The following is a 16943-nucleotide window of genomic DNA, read 5'->3' on the forward strand; positions in this document are numbered from 1 at the left end:
CAAAAATTTAAAACTAGAACTACCCTATGATCCAGCAATTCCACTTCTGGGGATATATCAAAAGGAAACACAAATACTGTGTTGAAGAGCTATCTGCACTCCTGTGTTCACTGCAGCATTATTTCCAATAGCCAAGACATGGAAACATCAATGGGTGGATGGATAAAGTTGTGGTATGCGCGCGCACACACACACACACACACACACACACACACACACACACACACACACGAGAATATTAATTCATCCTTTAAAAAGAAGGAAATCTGGCCATTTGCAACAACATGGATGGACCTGGAGGGTGTCCTAAGTGAAATGAGTCAGACAGAATGACAAATACTATACGATCTCAATTATATGTGGAATCAAACCAACCAACTAACCCATAGAAAAAGAGACCATATTAGGGGTAACCAGAGGCAGGGGGGTGGGGTTTGGGTAATTGGATGAAGGAGGTCAAAAAGCACAAACTTTCAGTTATAAGATAAACAAACACCAGGGATGTAAAGTGCAACAGGATGGCTCAGCTAACATTGCTTTATGGTCTAGAGAAAGGTGTTAAGACAGTAAATTCTACGAGTTCTCATCAAAAGAAAAAACTTTTTTTTTTCTTTTTTAAGCTATAGGACGTAGAGGATAACTGAACTTGTTGTGATTATTTCACAATATATGAGAATCAAGTCCTAATGCTGTACACTTTAAACTTATACAAGGCTGTGTACCAATTATATCTCAGTAAAACTAGGGGGGAAATAACAGTTCTAATAAAGATGTTTCTAGGAACACTATGTAAAAGCTATATAATATACTTTTATTTATATAAATATGTTTTTTAAATAAAAATCTTGGGGTCAAACTGCTGCCAAGAAGCTCTATCAGATTGTATTTACCCCACAGTTTCATGTCCCCCATGACTGATACTAGATACTAGAAACCCTCATTACAAATACCCCATTTTGAGAACAAGACTAAGTGTAGCAGAGTCTTCTTTTTCTCCTTTGTCTTGCTCGCCTCCCCACTCCTCTGAAATGTCCTCTCCTTTTCATTTGCCTCTTCTATCACCTAAACATTCACACAGGAAAGAAAATTCTCTAGTACTTGAAGACTATTTCCTGATTCCTAGATTTTAAAGAAATGAATGAATAAATAAATATTTTTTCCTCAGGGAATATTTTTTTCATCAGAAGTCATTTGGAAGTATTTTATTGCAGACGTGTAAAACATTTGATCTGGGTCTGACACTGTCCTGGGCCTGATGATTATCACCATTTTGAGGTTAAATTTTCTCATTATGTTGGAGAAATCATCAAGAGATGTTGAAAGCTGGATAGCACAAAGTCAAAGCAAATGTTTTGCATGTCTGTGAGAAAGTCACAAATATTTTGCTCACTGTGCCTGAGGCATAGTTACTCGGCCCCAGTACAGTTGTTGAGGGGAACATTCCCCCAGGACCCAGTGTTTCCAGGCTGTTCATCAAATCCAAGTAGAACCTCCCAACCTTTCACAGGAGGGCCAGATGACTGGTGAGTAGGGAACCAGCTCAATGAACCCGCATCCCCAACGCACCTCGAAGCCATTGTTTCTTCATGGGCTGAGAGGCTGAAAGGCATCAAGCTCATAAACCATAACCCACATCTTCCTTGCTGTGGGGAGCAGAGTTGACATGTTTTGTCCTCTGGCAGTTTCTTCCTTATTTGCTCCCCTATTACTCTATTTGGGGTCTCCTGCCACACATTCTCAGATAGTGTCCATTTGGAAGATACACTGGCGCTTCTGAGATTTGAGCCAGTGGACAGGAGGTTACTGGCTGTTTGAGGATCCCCATTGGTCCGCTAACTGCATCTCTCTCCCCCTCCACTCCCACCTGTTTCCCCAGAAGATGTGCCTTCTTCAAGAGCATCTGGAATCTGTCCGGAAGGAGTTCATCATTTTCAACAGAGAAAAGTAAGTAAGCCCTGGTTCAACAGCAGCCCAGCAGATGATGGAGGAACAGAGCCTTAACAGATTTTTTTTAACATTTTTAAATTTTTTCTCACATCAAAAATGATACCTATCCATAATAGAAAAATTGGAAAATTCAGAAGCCTTTCCCCCTCCCCGCCCCCGTATGAGATTTCAAAAAATTGCAAAAGGTAAATTAGCTTAGCATCAAGTTTCTGTTTCAGGGAAGGACAGAGTAATGGGACTAAAGCAGTTAAAATCAGTGACATGTTTAAAACGGTTTCCTTGGCTCATGCCACTTTCTAATTGTGGGACTTAGTTCTGTCATTTCAAAGTTTAAATCGTTTCTTTTTCTTTTTAACAATAAGCCCTGGTTGTTGTTGTTTTCTTTTTTTCTTTTAAGAGTAAAACGGGACTTAAATAAAAGACCGGCTAATCTAGCCTTGGAACAAACCAAAGACCCACAAGAGGAGAATGACCAGAATAAGGAGTGAAGTCCTCCATATCTTCTGCTTGGGACCTTTCCTGCCACCTCAGGCCAGGAACTTCCTGCCCACCCGTGCCAGGAATTACTGACTGTAGTTCTCAGCTCTCCACACCTCACACACCCCAGAAAATGTGTATGAACGCCTTGGAGGAGGCAGCATGACAGTCCCGGGTCTCCTGGGATCTTGTTTCACCATGAATTAACTGTGTGTCCTTGAGCAAGTCACTTCCCCCTGGTGTCTGCTTCGGGTCATTCATCCACGATGAGAGGGTTATACACGCGGAGCTCTGTTCTCCCTTTCTACTGTTACCATTCTGTCATTCCACACAGCTTCTCTTTATTTTCAAAGGAATATTTAGATGTAGATTTATTTCTCCACTCATCCTAACTCCACTGTGACAAATGCATGGATGGACACTGACGGGTGGGGGATGACTGCATGAGGCTCTTCAGAGCTAGAGAATTTCAGAAAGAGGTCAGAATGCCCCCATCCGATTGAAGAGGGAGAAGGAATTCAATCAGGAAGCAATGAATGGGAGCAGATCGGAAGTGATGCAGATTTCTGAGGGCTTCCAGTGGCGTTCTGGTCAGCGCACCCTGTCAGCTCGTGTCAGCCAGCAAGAGCCTGGGGAGCACGTCGTTCCCATGGCCCTTGGACAGTGACGCGAAGCTGGGCAGCTGAAACTGGTGATGATCAGTAAATACCGGCAATATTTACACCATGGAAATGGGCAAATGTTTCACATCAGGGCTTTTCAGCTGTGAAGCAGTTATTAGCATACCGTTCACCTTCTTCTAGTAACTACGTTCCTTGAGAGCGGATTGTCCTCTTATCAGAGACCCGTGTCCAGAGAGGATCGGAAAATAATATTGTCACATTGAGACCATGTCCCCTCGTAGTAGTCAAGCTCTCCCTTACTTGTACAGGGGTTATAGTCTCAGTAGAATGGGAAGTGAATTTGGAAGAGAGTAAAATTTACACTTGGGAACTCCCTTAGATTACCCACACCATGGTTGGTATCTTTTCTAGGCGAAGCCCAGTGCAGTGAGCAATGAAACAAATCACCATTTGAGGCTTTGATTTTTGTCTTTTATTTTTGGTCTCACTTTTGGCCAGTATCAGAGGAACCAAAATGTGGAACCGGTTATATACACTTTTATAGACCGGAATAACAGAACTTTGGGATGCCGCTCAGATCACCTAAGCCTTGTCCTCACAGACAGGAAGGGCCTTGCCAAGATGGCAGAGAGCAGGCAACAGGGAAGACCAGACAGAGAAAACAGGCCGAAGTAACAGATCCCACACCTGCCACACCAGACATCCAAGGAGGGAAGCAGCACTCGGGCGATTAAACACAGGTGGGAAGCCAATGCTGGATTTTAACTTGGCTTCCAGGATTTTCTCCTCCCTGAGTTTAACAGGCTCAGAATTTCTGGCAGAGCTGTGAACAGTACCTCTCTACTTTAAGAGCAACCATATTTTTGTTAAGAATTAAAACCAGCTCTTTCCTTCTGTTTGATTCTGTGTTTCTACATTTCCCACATACTATTTGCCCGTGCTATTTTGCTTTTCTCCAAACGCTATAAACTAGGCACTGGCCCTGACTCTGTTTCTGATTATATATGAAAAGAGCAAGGGGAAGGTGACCCGCTTCTGTTCCAGGTTGGTAACCCCAGGAGTGTCAGGGATCACTAGCATGTTTAGCAACTGGCAACTTTCATGCGTTTTGACTCAAGTCCTGATGCACTGTGGACATATCTCTCCAGTCACCTGGTGTCTCCTCTTGCTGTGACCTTGTGTGTATCATCACAGAGAAAAGACTTCGGGAAACACTTGCCACAGGGGCAGTGGGATCAGGAGGCTCTCCGTGGGGAACGGAGCCAGGCATCTGTGCCATTTCACATCTGTACAACGTATAACAGGGTAGGAACCCCATACCATCTCTGCAGTATGAACCCCTCGTTTTTATTTCCAGTGAGTTCCTGCTGTGCCCGACGCACCACTGTGGACATTCAGGAACCGTGGACACACCAACTAGAGAGCACAGCCTCAGAGCGGTAAGATGGATTTTCAGTCCTAATCAGGTTACAGACCCACCATGTGTTTCCAGTTAGAAATGAAAAAGCATTGCATCTAGAGTGCAGAACAACTGATTATAAGCATCTCCCACCACCACACATTTTAAACATTAGGACAAAAAGTTTTCCAAAAACCAGAAGGAGGCCTAAATCTGTACCATGATTGCTAGATGTTGGTATCAGAGTCTTTGGTTTTATTCCGTAACTTGGGCCCAAAGTTACTATCCTAAGCAGTTGGAACCTGTCTCATCAATTAGATGTGTGACAACCAAGGCTCAGGGCTCAGAATTTTAGAAAACAAGCTGAGTATCGCAGCCCTTTGTCTGGTATTCCTACCATCTTCTTCTAACTGCTTCCTCCCTTACCTGTGTGGAGCATCTGAAAACTTGGAGCCAGACCAGAAACATCCAGGTTATAATAACTCTTACACTGCAGCAGAGACCCACCCCCTTGCATTCAGTGGCCCCTAGTGGCTGGGTGGGCACCCAAGCCCTGTAACCCTGCCCACACCCCGAACTCCATGGAAGTGAATACCCCGCTAATGGCTAACACATCTCGAGGGCCGCACTCGTTTTGGCTGGGGTCATTGCTAGGGCAGCAATGAATGTCTGGCAGCACAAAGCACTGCTAAATGAATTACGGTCATTAATTCATAGTGAAGCTTCTTGTGATGGGAGTTTTAACCGGAAACGAGGCTATAGATCATCATAGCTTCTCTAGACTGGATGGACAAATACAGAGCTCAGGAGAAAGAATGCTAATAGAGCCTTCAGGAAGCTGTGTTGCTGCTTTTGAGGATGTAGTCATGCTAAGGCTTTCATTCACCAGCTGAACAAAAAGGCGTGCAACCCATCGTGTTTGTTTCAGTAGCCGGTCATGCCTGCGCTGTCCACACAACATCCTGTTTCCTACTGTCTGCCCATGATTGCTCTTTCTTACAAGCTCAGTGTGTCTGACTTGACGTTAAACATTGATGTTCAAAATCCAAACTTCAGTGATCTGCGCCATTGTGAACAGGCAGCCACTGGGCGGGAGACACATGCTTCTGTTGATAGGATGTAAATGTGCCTTGGTGTATTAAAATGTCTTCCGTATACAGTAAGCCACTTGATTCTTCTTTGTCAGCTGTGTGTCACTGTTTGTCCTAGAGGTAGGGCTGTGGGTGCCCAAAGTCACCTGTTCCTACTTCCATTTCCCACTGTGAGGACTGTCCTTGACCAGGGACAAGCTGGTATTAGAGATGATGTTCTAGAACAGGTGGGATGCAGCACAATTTAACTGACCCGCAAATAGAAGAACTAAAAGCCTGCCCCCTTTAGCATTCAACCTTAGGGAGCACAGCCCAGAATTCCAGACTTTGCCCTTCACTCTGACCTTGTCCATGACAGCCCATGCCCCTCTTCTTCAGCATTGTGCCTTGCTACCCTTCAGCATGTTCGTCCTGCCCCGTGCCATACACCGGAACAGCAGGTGGATGCTCCAGACCTGGGACAGGAGGGTCACGGGCAGCTCTGGATCCTTGTAGCTGGAAGCAACTTCCTTTTAGGCCCGCAGCAGCTTAGCAGCCAGTAGGCCAGCTAGTTCCCTGGGCTTATCCCGAAGTCAGTAGGCTTTTATGAGTCCTGTGGGCCCTGAAGTCCTAAATGCCGAGTGCCCTGCTTTGTTCCCAGTAGCCAACTGAGGGCACAGCAAGATCTAGAACTCTTGGTTCTGAAGAGTGACAGCCTGAAGCGTGTGATCTCATTTTTGTTGATTGCTTTGGCCCTTACATCCCCCATTTCTTGCTCATGGTTGGTGTCCCTTTTGTGATGGCTTGATGGTAGCAGAGCCAATTCCAGAAAGTTCTTTGAAACCAGAGAGACCTTTTTATGCCTGCAGTACTCTCATTCCCCACCTGGTCAGGTGTGACTCAGTCCCGAACAGCTCTAGCCCCCAGTGGGGTGAAAGTCACTATGTCTGTTTCACCACCATTTTTTTTTTTTTTTAAATGCTGCTTCATCTCTTGTAAACCCTGCAACCTGAGTTCACTTCAGTTAAGCTTTGCCCATGCCCTTTAAACCCACCCTAATCCTAAGGAGAGCTCAGTTGCTGCCCTGGTCATGAGCTGGGACAGGTATTTCACCAATCCTGAGTTCAAGCTGCAAACTGAGACTATGGGTCAAACCTTGAATCTCAAACTGAAATAATCATGTGCTGAGAGTAGCTTTTGATGTTTTCTAAGCTTGGGTGTTAAAAGCTATCATCACTCTATGCTCCTGTACTGACAGCATTGTTCTACAGAAGCAAGAAGGGTTCATGACACATACAAGCAATTAATAAGAAAACAGCATTCTCTGATCCCCATCTCCACCTGCTCCAACCTACACACGGGCTCTTCACTGAGCAAAACACTCAGGCCCCGCAGGCTTGAGAAGGGTGCCATGGCCATCTGCTGGTTTTGCCCACCCAGTATCCAAATCTGGTGTCACAAATCGGTTGTTTTGGGTGTGATCCAGAGTCCTCAGGGTTCACGTGGCTCTGGGGCTGGGCACATGACCAGGTGGGGCCCGTCAGTCTCAGTGTCCTGGCCAGGGTACCTAGTCCTACGGTGAACACAGGTCCCAAGCCAGCCAACCAGAATCGGTCTCTTTGGTTGGAACTAGTGAGGGAGCCTCTCTCCTTCCCCTGAGTTGCGAGGCAGGCAAGATGAAAATGTGGGGATGCCAGTGGCCAGTTCTGCTCCCACACCCATAAGTTTCCGAAGAAGCAATTACTAAAGGCAAGCAGGGCTAAGAGATTAAGAGAAACCACGTTCTAGACCCAGCTATGCTTCCGTCAACCCAGTTCTATCCCTGAAGTTCTCATTACACCAGACTTTAAAATACGCTTTTCAAAAAAATTTTGTGCATACGGCAGTCTGCCATTTGCAATGAGAAGTATCCCACACAATATGAAAGTGGATCCAGGCGTGTTTCCCCAAAGAGAGTTTAGCATAATAGGTCACTGGGATGTTAAAAGAGGATATAGAAGGGTTCAGCAGCCAAAAAGTTTGAGAACCTTGAATAGGACAAATTCTGAAAGGCTCAGATTTCTCATAGCTTTTAATTTGATGATATGACCTTACATCTGTCAGAGGAGTAGCTTAGTAAATAATCCTTTCCAACATTCCTACACAACTTGGGATCAATATGTTAAAGAATATACCTTGAGGGGTGCCTGTGTGGCTCAGTCGGTCAAGCCTTTGGCTCAGGTCCTGATCCCGGAGTCCTGGGATCAAGCCCAGAGTTGGGCTCCCTGCTCAGTGGGGAGTCTGCTTCTCCCTCTCTCTCGGCCTCCCCTCACCCCTGGCTCATGCTCTCTCTCTGGCTCTTTCTCTGGCTCTCTCTCAAAAAATAAATAAAATCTTAAAATATATACATATATATATATATTCGTTTGAAAAAAAAAAAGAATATACCTTGGAAAATGCTTAGTTTGAATTTTCTCAAAGTCCAGGGTTTTAGGGAGAAGCAGAAAACCTTTAAGGAGATGACAAAAAAACAGATGAAAGAAACCCTGTCAGGATCTGTACTGGACTCAGCCAGACCTTATCTCAAATGGTGATGTGTTTTACATGAGATGATCCCCAGAAAAAACTTGAGTCATTCTAAGTTCCAATAACGGTCATCAAACTCTGTGACCAAAACAAAAACTCAACCTCAACCGAGAAGATAGAAATCCCCCAGATTTCCTCAGGAAACCTCTTGTTTTCATCAACTCTGCCCCCCTCATTAAGCACGCCAGTTTTATTTTGCAATTTTCATACTGCAAGTGAAACGGCACGTCGCATACAGAAGAAGGCTGGACAACAACATCCGTAATTTCATAGTTATTTTAATAACCAGGTGTACATTAACAGTCACTTGATGAACTTTTCTTTAATCTCAGCTAAACTCAAAACACAGTTTTCTTCACGGTTCAAACCAAACAGCTCTTCACATTCCGAGCTGCCTCACAGCTACCACAGATCACAGGGAGATTTACGGTCTGTTCATATTCACCAGACATAGAACTGAACACCCACACACCGTTTTTCCAAAGAGGGAACTTGTACAATGAATGCTGGCTGCCCGGGACAGCCCATGGGTATATCTGGGACTCAAGCTGGAGTTTTCCAGGGGGGAAGGCCTGGGAAGCTTGTGGCTAGAAGCAAGTTTGGGAGGGGACTCATCCACCCTGTGGGGAAGGGCCGCTCAGGGTGAGTGCAAGTCCAGGCTTAGGATTAAGGCCTTTGCAGCAGAGCATGACTCTCTGGGTGTAGGCATGAGGAAGAAGGCCAAAGGGTGACTGGTCTTTGAAGAAAACCCATTTTCGGGATGACTACAACACTGCCATTTTTAGAAAACAGAAATAGAAGAAACACCTCTACGGGGTTGGCTGATCCAACAAATCCACAAATACCTTCTCAACTACCCAAGATTATGGCCCTCCCAGAGAGAACCCCAGTTGACAGCCATCTGGATAAGGAATAATGTGAGACAGTTGGGGGGAAGCCAGGGCATCCTTAGAGAGGGGCCAGGCCAAGAGACGAGAGGGCAAAAGAAAGCTTGGGCAGGAGACGAAGTGCAGCAAGCCCTCCCACACGTGGATGAGATGCTGTGAATTCTGAGAGCTGTGACTTGCACCATGTTCTCTTCCTAAGCCCCGGGTAGAGGGAGGGCTCTTTGATGTGCCTTATGGAAAAGGACACATGTGAATATAAATTGTAACTCAAGTAACAAGGTACGAGAAATCAAACTCAAGGAAAGAGAGGGAGTTTTCCTGCAATTCTTAGGAATCTCTGTGCTTGGGAAGTTACTTATAGTAAGTGAAGAAAGGGAGGCTTTCCCAGATCACGTAGCCCATCATGAAGGCATTAGCGTTATTCCTACAGCACGGAAAGCTTGTGTAGGATGTGAAGTGCTGGTTGAATGCTTCATTCAGCAGTCCCAGTGCAGTGCAGACGACCAATGTGGCCATGAAGGATTTATTGTCATGGCACAGAGAGGTCATGGAGGGAGGAGCTGGGCTCTGGCTAGGAATCAGGAGCAGACGGTACGCAAGAGGACGCGCCCACTAGTTTTTTGTCTTTTCCTCCACCTGGTGGTTGTGGCTGGTACTGCAACACATCCTACAGAACAGCCCAGCCACTGAGGTATATAGCTGAAACGCTTCAGATCTGACAATCTCCCTCTGCCCGCGGAACTGTCATTCTGAGTTCTGCGACAGGCCCTCAGATCTTTTGAGTTAGAGATCAAGAGCTACATGCTCCCTTTAAGTTTCCTTTAAAATAAAGGCACCATGAAAAAGCCTTCAAATAGCAAGATTCCTTATTATGAGGAGAAATGATTGTTTTCATGAATAGAACAGTAATTAGATCGCTAGGGGGAATCCTCTTCCTTGGCTATTTCCAAATTCCTTTTTAGCCATGCGTTGTTGTTCCCTTTTCTCTGGTCTTCAGCTGTCAGAGAGAACAGCTTCTCCTGAGCACCTGAAAGGTGTTTGAGGCCTGGTCTTTTTCTTCCAAGTACCTAGTACACACGGTTAGGGTCCTACCGGCTGCTTCCCCCAAGCACAGACGTCTGATCCCAGGGTGAATGTACTTTTTCTGCCTCTGGACCTCTTAGCTCTACAGATCCTCATCTGGCTCAGAGAACTTGCTCCAACATTGAATTTTCAGAAGTGGCAGGACGGGGAAACGGACACTGAGCTCCACGTCCGTTCTGGGCCACATCACACAAGGCTGCATGTCACTTCCACTCACCTTGGGAGGCTTTATAAGGAAACAAAAAGCTCCCCCAAAGGATGTGCTCAAGGAAGAGGAGACAGAGGGTTCAGGACTGCAAAGCAGACCCATGGCCCCAGAATGTGCTCCCTCAGCTCCACAGACTAGCTTTCCCAAATCCTTGCTTGGCTCCCGTCTCAACTGAGATCACCTGTTCGGAGCAAAACTTAGAGAACACCTAAGCACTAAAAATCCTCTTCAGTCACGGATGTGCCTGGATCTCGAGACGGAAAGAATGGGCCACTGACCGGCAGCAAGAGAAGCCCTTCCGGGGGCCCCATCAAGGCTCGTCCTAACCTGGGACGCCGAACACACGCTGTTCTTCCCGGTTCGCAAAGCCACGCGAATGCGAGGTGATCTCCAACATGTGGTTTGAGGAAGGTGTGTGAGCATGGCTGCCACCACCCCGAGGGCCTGTGTGTGCTCCCAGCTGTTGTTAAAAGAGCACCAAAGAGGCAGGCAGGACAGAGGAGAGGGGTTTCCTCTCTCCTCTCTTCCTTCCCGGCCCAGGAAAGAGGAGAATTTGAAAGCAACACTGAGAAAGAGGCCCCACCAAACACTGGCACGATCAAGCAGGTGAAAGTAATGGTTGGGTTTTGGTGTTCTAATAAAATGTTCAAAGGAATAAAATCTAGGAGGGGATGTGACAAAGTCTGGAACCTGAAGACTGCCTGCCTTCCCCATAGACCCTTGGGGACTGTGATGAAGGGATGGGCTGCCCCAAGTAGCCATCTTCCATGGAAATTAACGTGCTTCGTCAACACAATACACAAGCCCCCTTATGCTCACCCACCCACCCGCCTCCCCGTCCACGCCCTACCCCATCCCCTCTGAGCCTTCTGCCTCACTCTGGGCTCCCCCCACCCCCTCACCCCAAATAACTGTGTCCCTTTTGTTGATTTTCCTGACATCCCAGCTTTGTCTGTCCCCTTGTCATAAAATGCAGCACTACGCACGCTCTCAACACTATATAGCAGACTTTTACCTTAATAGCCTGTCTGATTGCATGCACATAAATGCGGGGAGGCAGGGTCAAACCAATCAAGGCTATGCATGAACAGAAAACAAAGCAATATTCGTAAAGCTAGGCAAGCGAGTGTAGCATTGGAGAAACATAAGGCTTGAGGCTTATTGATTCTTTAGATCGCAACTGTTTGGATTCGCTTTCCTTCTTAAATATTGGTGTACCATTTTGGCTTCAAAAAAATCTCTTCTTGCTTCTGCCCCTCTCTTTGGGGAGGGGTCGCTTAACTCAGGGACGTGATGTTAGAACGGCCTCCAGGGGGTGCCACGATGCGCTTGCTGGCCGAGCGGACCCCCTCATCCACTTGGGTGCCTGCAGTTGGCAATGCATTCCCAGGAAGAGAAAAGGGAGAGTGCAAGAGAGAAACTGGATTAATTTACAGAGTGTCAGACAGCAAGCACCTTCCTGGCCTCATCTCCCAAGAAATTCCATTCCAGTCTGTCAAGCATTCCAGGCGTTTCATATCCGCCCTCCTGGGGAACACCCAACTCCACCAGGAAAAGCCAGGTTCTCATCTAGATACCGTTGGACCCTCAGCATCATAAAAACGATAATAAATACAAGGCCGGTGATCTGAGAAACAGCCGCTTACATTCACCGCGACAAGCAACGTTTCAGGTGCCCCTCAGACACCTCACCCGATCCTCACCACTATCCTAGGAGGGAGCTACTGTGGTGGTTCCCATTGAACAGAGGCAGTGAATGAGGCTGTGAGAGCTTGGGGAACCTGACCCAGGTCTCACAACCTGGCCCGGTGCTGGTCAGGCCCCTGCAGCCTCAGCACAGAAGGAAGCGCTCACGAGTGCGCTTACGTCCACTCACAAAGGAGCTGTGACATGTTAGGGAGGAGGTCAGCCAGGGGAGCAATTCAAATGGCAAAAAAAAAAGACAAAAATTACTTGCGACAATCATAATGGGACCTGTGTCAACGTGACCTCAAAACCTGCAGTCTTTTCCTTCTGCCTTCCTCCCCTGACCCTGTCCCCTCGGCTCTTTCCGGCTTCTGCCACTCCTGGGTCCTCTTCTCTCCCTGGACCCGTTCCTCTTTCCCTCTCCCTGTCCCTTCTGGGTGTCTGGCTCCCCTCACACCTAAATTGTTCGCCACAGAGACGCAAACTGACATTTACTTTTCCCCCTTCTAGCTACTGGTTATGGAGCAACTGGGTAATTATTTTCCATTATTATCAGTTCTTAAAGCATAGACAGGGTGAAATGGTACGGCCAGCCTGGGTAAGTATTTACTCAACGGCAGCTCGTACTCGCACCATCATTATGACCAGGAGGGAGGGCAGAGTAAAAACGCCAGGTTCGAAGCAGCCCCTGCAACCTGAGCTCTTCTTATTCTGGGCACACAGAGACGGGACCACACCACGCACAGCCCCCACAGTCTCACGTGGAAAATCACCGATTCCTAATGGGAAACATCTGGCCCCACCCCAACAGGTGTGATCTCTAAGCAGAACTGGTCATCATTTAAACCTTTAATCTCACCGGGCCTTCTCCTGCCTTCTCAACGGGACTCCTTTTTGATTGGGCAAAGCTTCCTGCTGGGCCCAGTCACCACCTCCCAGGTCACCCGCCAGCTTGGAGCACTCGGTGCTCCTCCCCCGTCCCTCCCCTCTCGCCCAGGGCCACCACGTCCCACTCACCAGACAGGCTGAATCCCGACTGATGGAGGTTCCTCACGGGCGGGTTGGGCCGCGTGGGGGAGCCCCGGGTGGAGCCCGCGGGGGTGCCCCCTTTGGGTGTGGTGGTCAGGTCAAACACCGGCCCGTCGTACAGGCCCCTCGGGACGGCGTGCAGGTCTGCCATCTGCAGCAGAGAAAGCCCATCAACCCTGATTCTGTCAACAGTTCCGGTCTGTGCTACGTGGCAGAGATAAGTCAGGGAATTCAGGGTGTGGTGGGAGCCAGAACATAATAAAAATGATAGGGTCATTTTAAGGAAAGGAGAAGACGCAGACAATAAAGGGGGTGTGGGGCTAGAGCGACAGCAGAAGTCAGGGAAGACCTCTCTCAAGAGGTGAGAGAGGAACAAAGGAGCCTGTCCTGGGACTGGGTGGAGGGAAGGAGGCGACGAGGGGCAGAGGATGGGGGGGAAGGAGGGGGGAAGGCGGCGTTCCCGGAAGAGGAAGCAGGGGGCAGGACGGCCTGTAGGCCCAGAGCAAAGGGAGCAAGAAGGGCAGCGGTTTGGGCCAAGGTCGTAAGGGCTGGTGGGGTGAGGTCTGGGGGGGCTCCACCCACACGCTCCTCAGCCCAGAGCTGGCAAACCTCGAAGGGCGCATCCTGCAGTCTGACCCTTGGCCTCTCGCTGTGGCTGTGAACCTGTCCTGGGACTGAGGAGCCAGCCAGCACCAGCCCCCCTCCCCCGGGGCATGCTCCGGGCTAGGCCTGGTGCCAGGGGCAGGGGGTGAGGGTCACGGGAAGCACAGTGCCTGCTCCAGAGGGGGCCCCCGGTCTGTCAGACACACACTGATGGGCGGTGCAGCCAGCACAGCACCTCCACCCAGGTCCGACCCCTGGCTGCCTGAGGGAGGCGGCTCACGGTAAGACGCCGAGCACGTCTGCCACAGAGCCTGCCCTCCCCTCCGGGAGAGGCTCAGGTGCAGGCACTGAGGCGACGCTCATCACGTTTGCAGATGCTGGTGATTCAGGTGGGACCATGGCTCAAGCCGTGCTCCCCAAAAACCTTGGCCCGTAACACTAGATCATCGACATTTCTTTAGGTGTAGAATCTAAGGCACATTAACGGAAATAAAGACCTGATGCATATGGGAGGCTTGAGTTCCATTCTCTTCTCTAGGAGGCCACAAGCAGAGTGTGGAATGAAACTCCATACCACCTAACTTTACAGGATCACTCATAAAGAGGTAGGACCGGTGCAGGGATTTAAAACGCTGTCATAAGGGGATGCCTGGGTGGCTCGGTCGTTAAGCGTCCGCCTTCGGCTCATGTCATGATCCCAGGGTCCTGGGATCGAGGGCTCCCTGCTCCGCGGGAAGCCTGCTTCTCCCTCTGCCTCTGCCCCTCCCGCCCCACTCATGCTCTCTCTCTCAAAAAAAAAAAAAAAAAAATCTTTAAAATAAATAAAAGTAAATAAATAAAACGCTGTCATAACATAAACAAGTGCAGGCTACAGGCACATCCAGACTAAAGGACAAACGCCTCTGGAAACACACACACCCACCCTAAGAGACGGTGCACCTTGTTCTGTGAGGGCGCCAGGAGAACAGGGCTGGCTGGTGGACTTCGGGGAGCGAGCCTTGCGGCCGGCCGGCCGGCAGGAAGACGCCGGTTCACACAGACAGAGCCGGCAGCTGACTCCAAAACAGGGAGGCTCCCTGCGTCCGCACTCAGGGACTGGATGGCCAGTCACTGGGATCACAGGCGGTCTGCGAGTGGGTTGGGTGCTCAGGTACAGAGTTTCTGTGAGCCTCTCCTTAATGGCCGCTACAGTGTGTCCCCAGCCCCCCCACCTCGCCGTCACCAGGACTGAAGCCTCATTCTCCCAGCTGCTGGGCGCTGGCCCATCCCATGTGCACGGATGACCGTGTGCCTTCCAACAGACAAGGTCAGGACCAGGGGTCAAATTCCACCTCATCCCAGGGCTGGTCTAACCCTGCTCTGTGGATCCCTAGTCTTAACCGGAAGGCGACAATGTGACTGCTGTGGGGGTAGCAGGGGCCTCTAAAAAGACAGACTTCTGGACCTCACCCCTAAATCAAGTAGAGCACTCGGTTTGTACCACGTAGGTAGATACATAAACACACAGATAAGTGTCTGTGTATCTATCTTTCTACCTGCCTATCTATGAAATCAGGGACATAAACAAGATTTTATGTGAACCACAGAACTAGTTAAAAGGGTTATAAACATTTGCCCTATGGGAGCAACACTGGATGGAAGACACGAGACTGGGAAGGGAGGGTGTGGGCTGCTAATTCTCCCTGTAAGCCTTCAAGAGTTATTTTTTAAAAAATATATAAACATTATTTTGAATTATTAAAATTCCAAATTATTTTAATTAAAAGTACTGTAAGGATGGAGGAAAGTTATTTGACAAAAAAAAAGGTTTCTTGGGCCAAGAAAGTTTTAGAAACCCCCTTTTTATAGTACATGAAATCTGTCCAAGTGTCTCTTGGGAAGAGATCATTGCTGTGAATTTCTTTGGGAGGTTCCAGGGCACACTGACCCCTCCTGATCTCGTGGTTACTGTCCCTGCGCCTGAATGGGACACAGGCCCCTTCCGCCACCCCCAGGCTCAGCCAGCTTCTCACCTTCCTCCGGGCTTTAATGCGCTTGTAGACATAGTCAGAGAACGGGCTGCAGGGGATGAAGCGGCCAGCCCCCTGGGTCACGTGCAGGTTGCCATCTTCCAGCATGATCTTGCCCTGGCAGATGACCACCAGAGGAGCCCCTCGCAGCTCCAGTCCTTCAAAGATGTTATACTCTGCAGCCTAGAGACAGGGGTGAGGGGCAAAGCCATGAGTGGGGGCATAGGACAGCGAGGGGAGGAACACGGTTTTCCTGGGCTTGGGATCCTGCCTTCAGCCTCAGTATAATGGATGCACCAGGGAAGCCAGGAAAAGCTTCCAACACCACCTGTAAGCTTCGGGTGTGTAGAAGCCCCGGGAGAGAGACGGCTGCTAAGCAGAGACTGGACCTCCCAGCAAAGGGAAGCATCAATCTTTAAAAAGGCCCCAGTGTAGACGTATATCTTGCCACTGGTGGTGTTCAAAGAGACGCTCAGAAACTGTCAGGGATGCTGTTTTTGACACTCCTGTACAGGCTGGGTGAGTAGGTGGGGTCCGTGACCTTTAGGTCTCCGCTAGCCCAAAATTAAATGATGTGATGTGATGCAATGTTTAAATGAAGGCCATCCCCACCAAAAAAGGGGATTTCTCTCTACTGCCTTCATTTATTCACCAAGCACAAGGCATTATTGCAAAGAGTCAAGGACATCTGTTTGGAGTCTATACTCCAAAAGAGCTGTGTGGGTCTGAATCCTAACTTCACTTACTTCCTGTATGAATTACTGAATCTCTCTGCACCTCCATTTCCTCCTCAATAAAATACAGATAATAACAGTGCCTACCTGTCAGGGACTGTTACGGAGATTCAGTGAATGAAAAGCACACTGCCTGAAACGTAAATGCTTTAAAAATAGGAACTATTTCTACTAACAGGGATGAAGCCTTTTCCCTTAGGCACTGGGCTTTAATTATTATCCTCTGCATGAAACTCCTCATGAGGAATTTGTCCGGGCTGCTGACCAATTTTTTTCATGTTCCCTCTCCTTCTCGGTGCAGGGTGCATCCCTGCCCTCCCTGCCCTCCTGGGGTAAGGTCAAGCACAGGGCTCGCTTGGGCCACCACGGTGTGAGAGCAAGTGCTGTATACCGCTTCCCTTAGGAAAGCTTTCCGAGCCAGACCCCAGGGGACCATGACCTGCCCCCGCCTCAGCGATCTCAGGGGCGGGTGTAGACATGGTGCCTCCGTGCTGAATGACTGTGCTGGGAGCAGCCCCCTGCTGACCCACCCGTAAGCTGCTGAGGTATGACGTCACTGAGAATTTGGTAAGGTCTGTGACCACGACCCATCCCGGTCTAGCTGGCCTGGGACGAGGCACATG

The 16943-nt window shown here is 48.7% G+C and overlaps 2 protein-coding genes across 2 annotated transcripts in view; one reads left to right on the forward strand and one right to left on the reverse strand.

Moving 5' to 3' along the window:
• The window catches only part of STK32A (serine/threonine kinase 32A), a 121153-nt gene extending 118718 nt beyond the window's left edge, over nucleotides 1–2435 (forward strand). The window contains exons 11-12 of the mRNA XM_028119126.2: nucleotides 1880–1944; nucleotides 2345–2435. Coding sequence (XP_027974927.2) covers nucleotides 1880–1944; nucleotides 2345–2435 — 156 coding nt within the window. The remainder of the gene's footprint in view (nucleotides 1–1879; nucleotides 1945–2344) is intronic.
• Nucleotides 2436–11180: 8745 nt separating this feature from the next.
• The window catches only part of DPYSL3 (dihydropyrimidinase like 3), a 57791-nt gene continuing 52028 nt past the window's right edge, over nucleotides 11181–16943 (reverse strand). The window contains exons 12-14 of the mRNA XM_088023632.1: nucleotides 15590–15769; nucleotides 12963–13125; nucleotides 11181–11625 (exon numbers count right to left, since the gene is read on the reverse strand). Coding sequence (XP_087879758.1) covers nucleotides 11537–11625; nucleotides 12963–13125; nucleotides 15590–15769 — 432 coding nt within the window. The 3' untranslated portion in view covers nucleotides 11181–11536. The remainder of the gene's footprint in view (nucleotides 11626–12962; nucleotides 13126–15589; nucleotides 15770–16943) is intronic.

Source organism: Eumetopias jubatus, unplaced genomic scaffold (assembly GCF_037043125.1).
Source record: "Eumetopias jubatus isolate StellerSeaLion01/CBP00866 unplaced genomic scaffold, mEumJub1_p1.0 scaffold_5, whole genome shotgun sequence".
Lineage (NCBI taxonomy): Eukaryota > Metazoa > Chordata > Mammalia > Carnivora > Otariidae > Eumetopias > Eumetopias jubatus.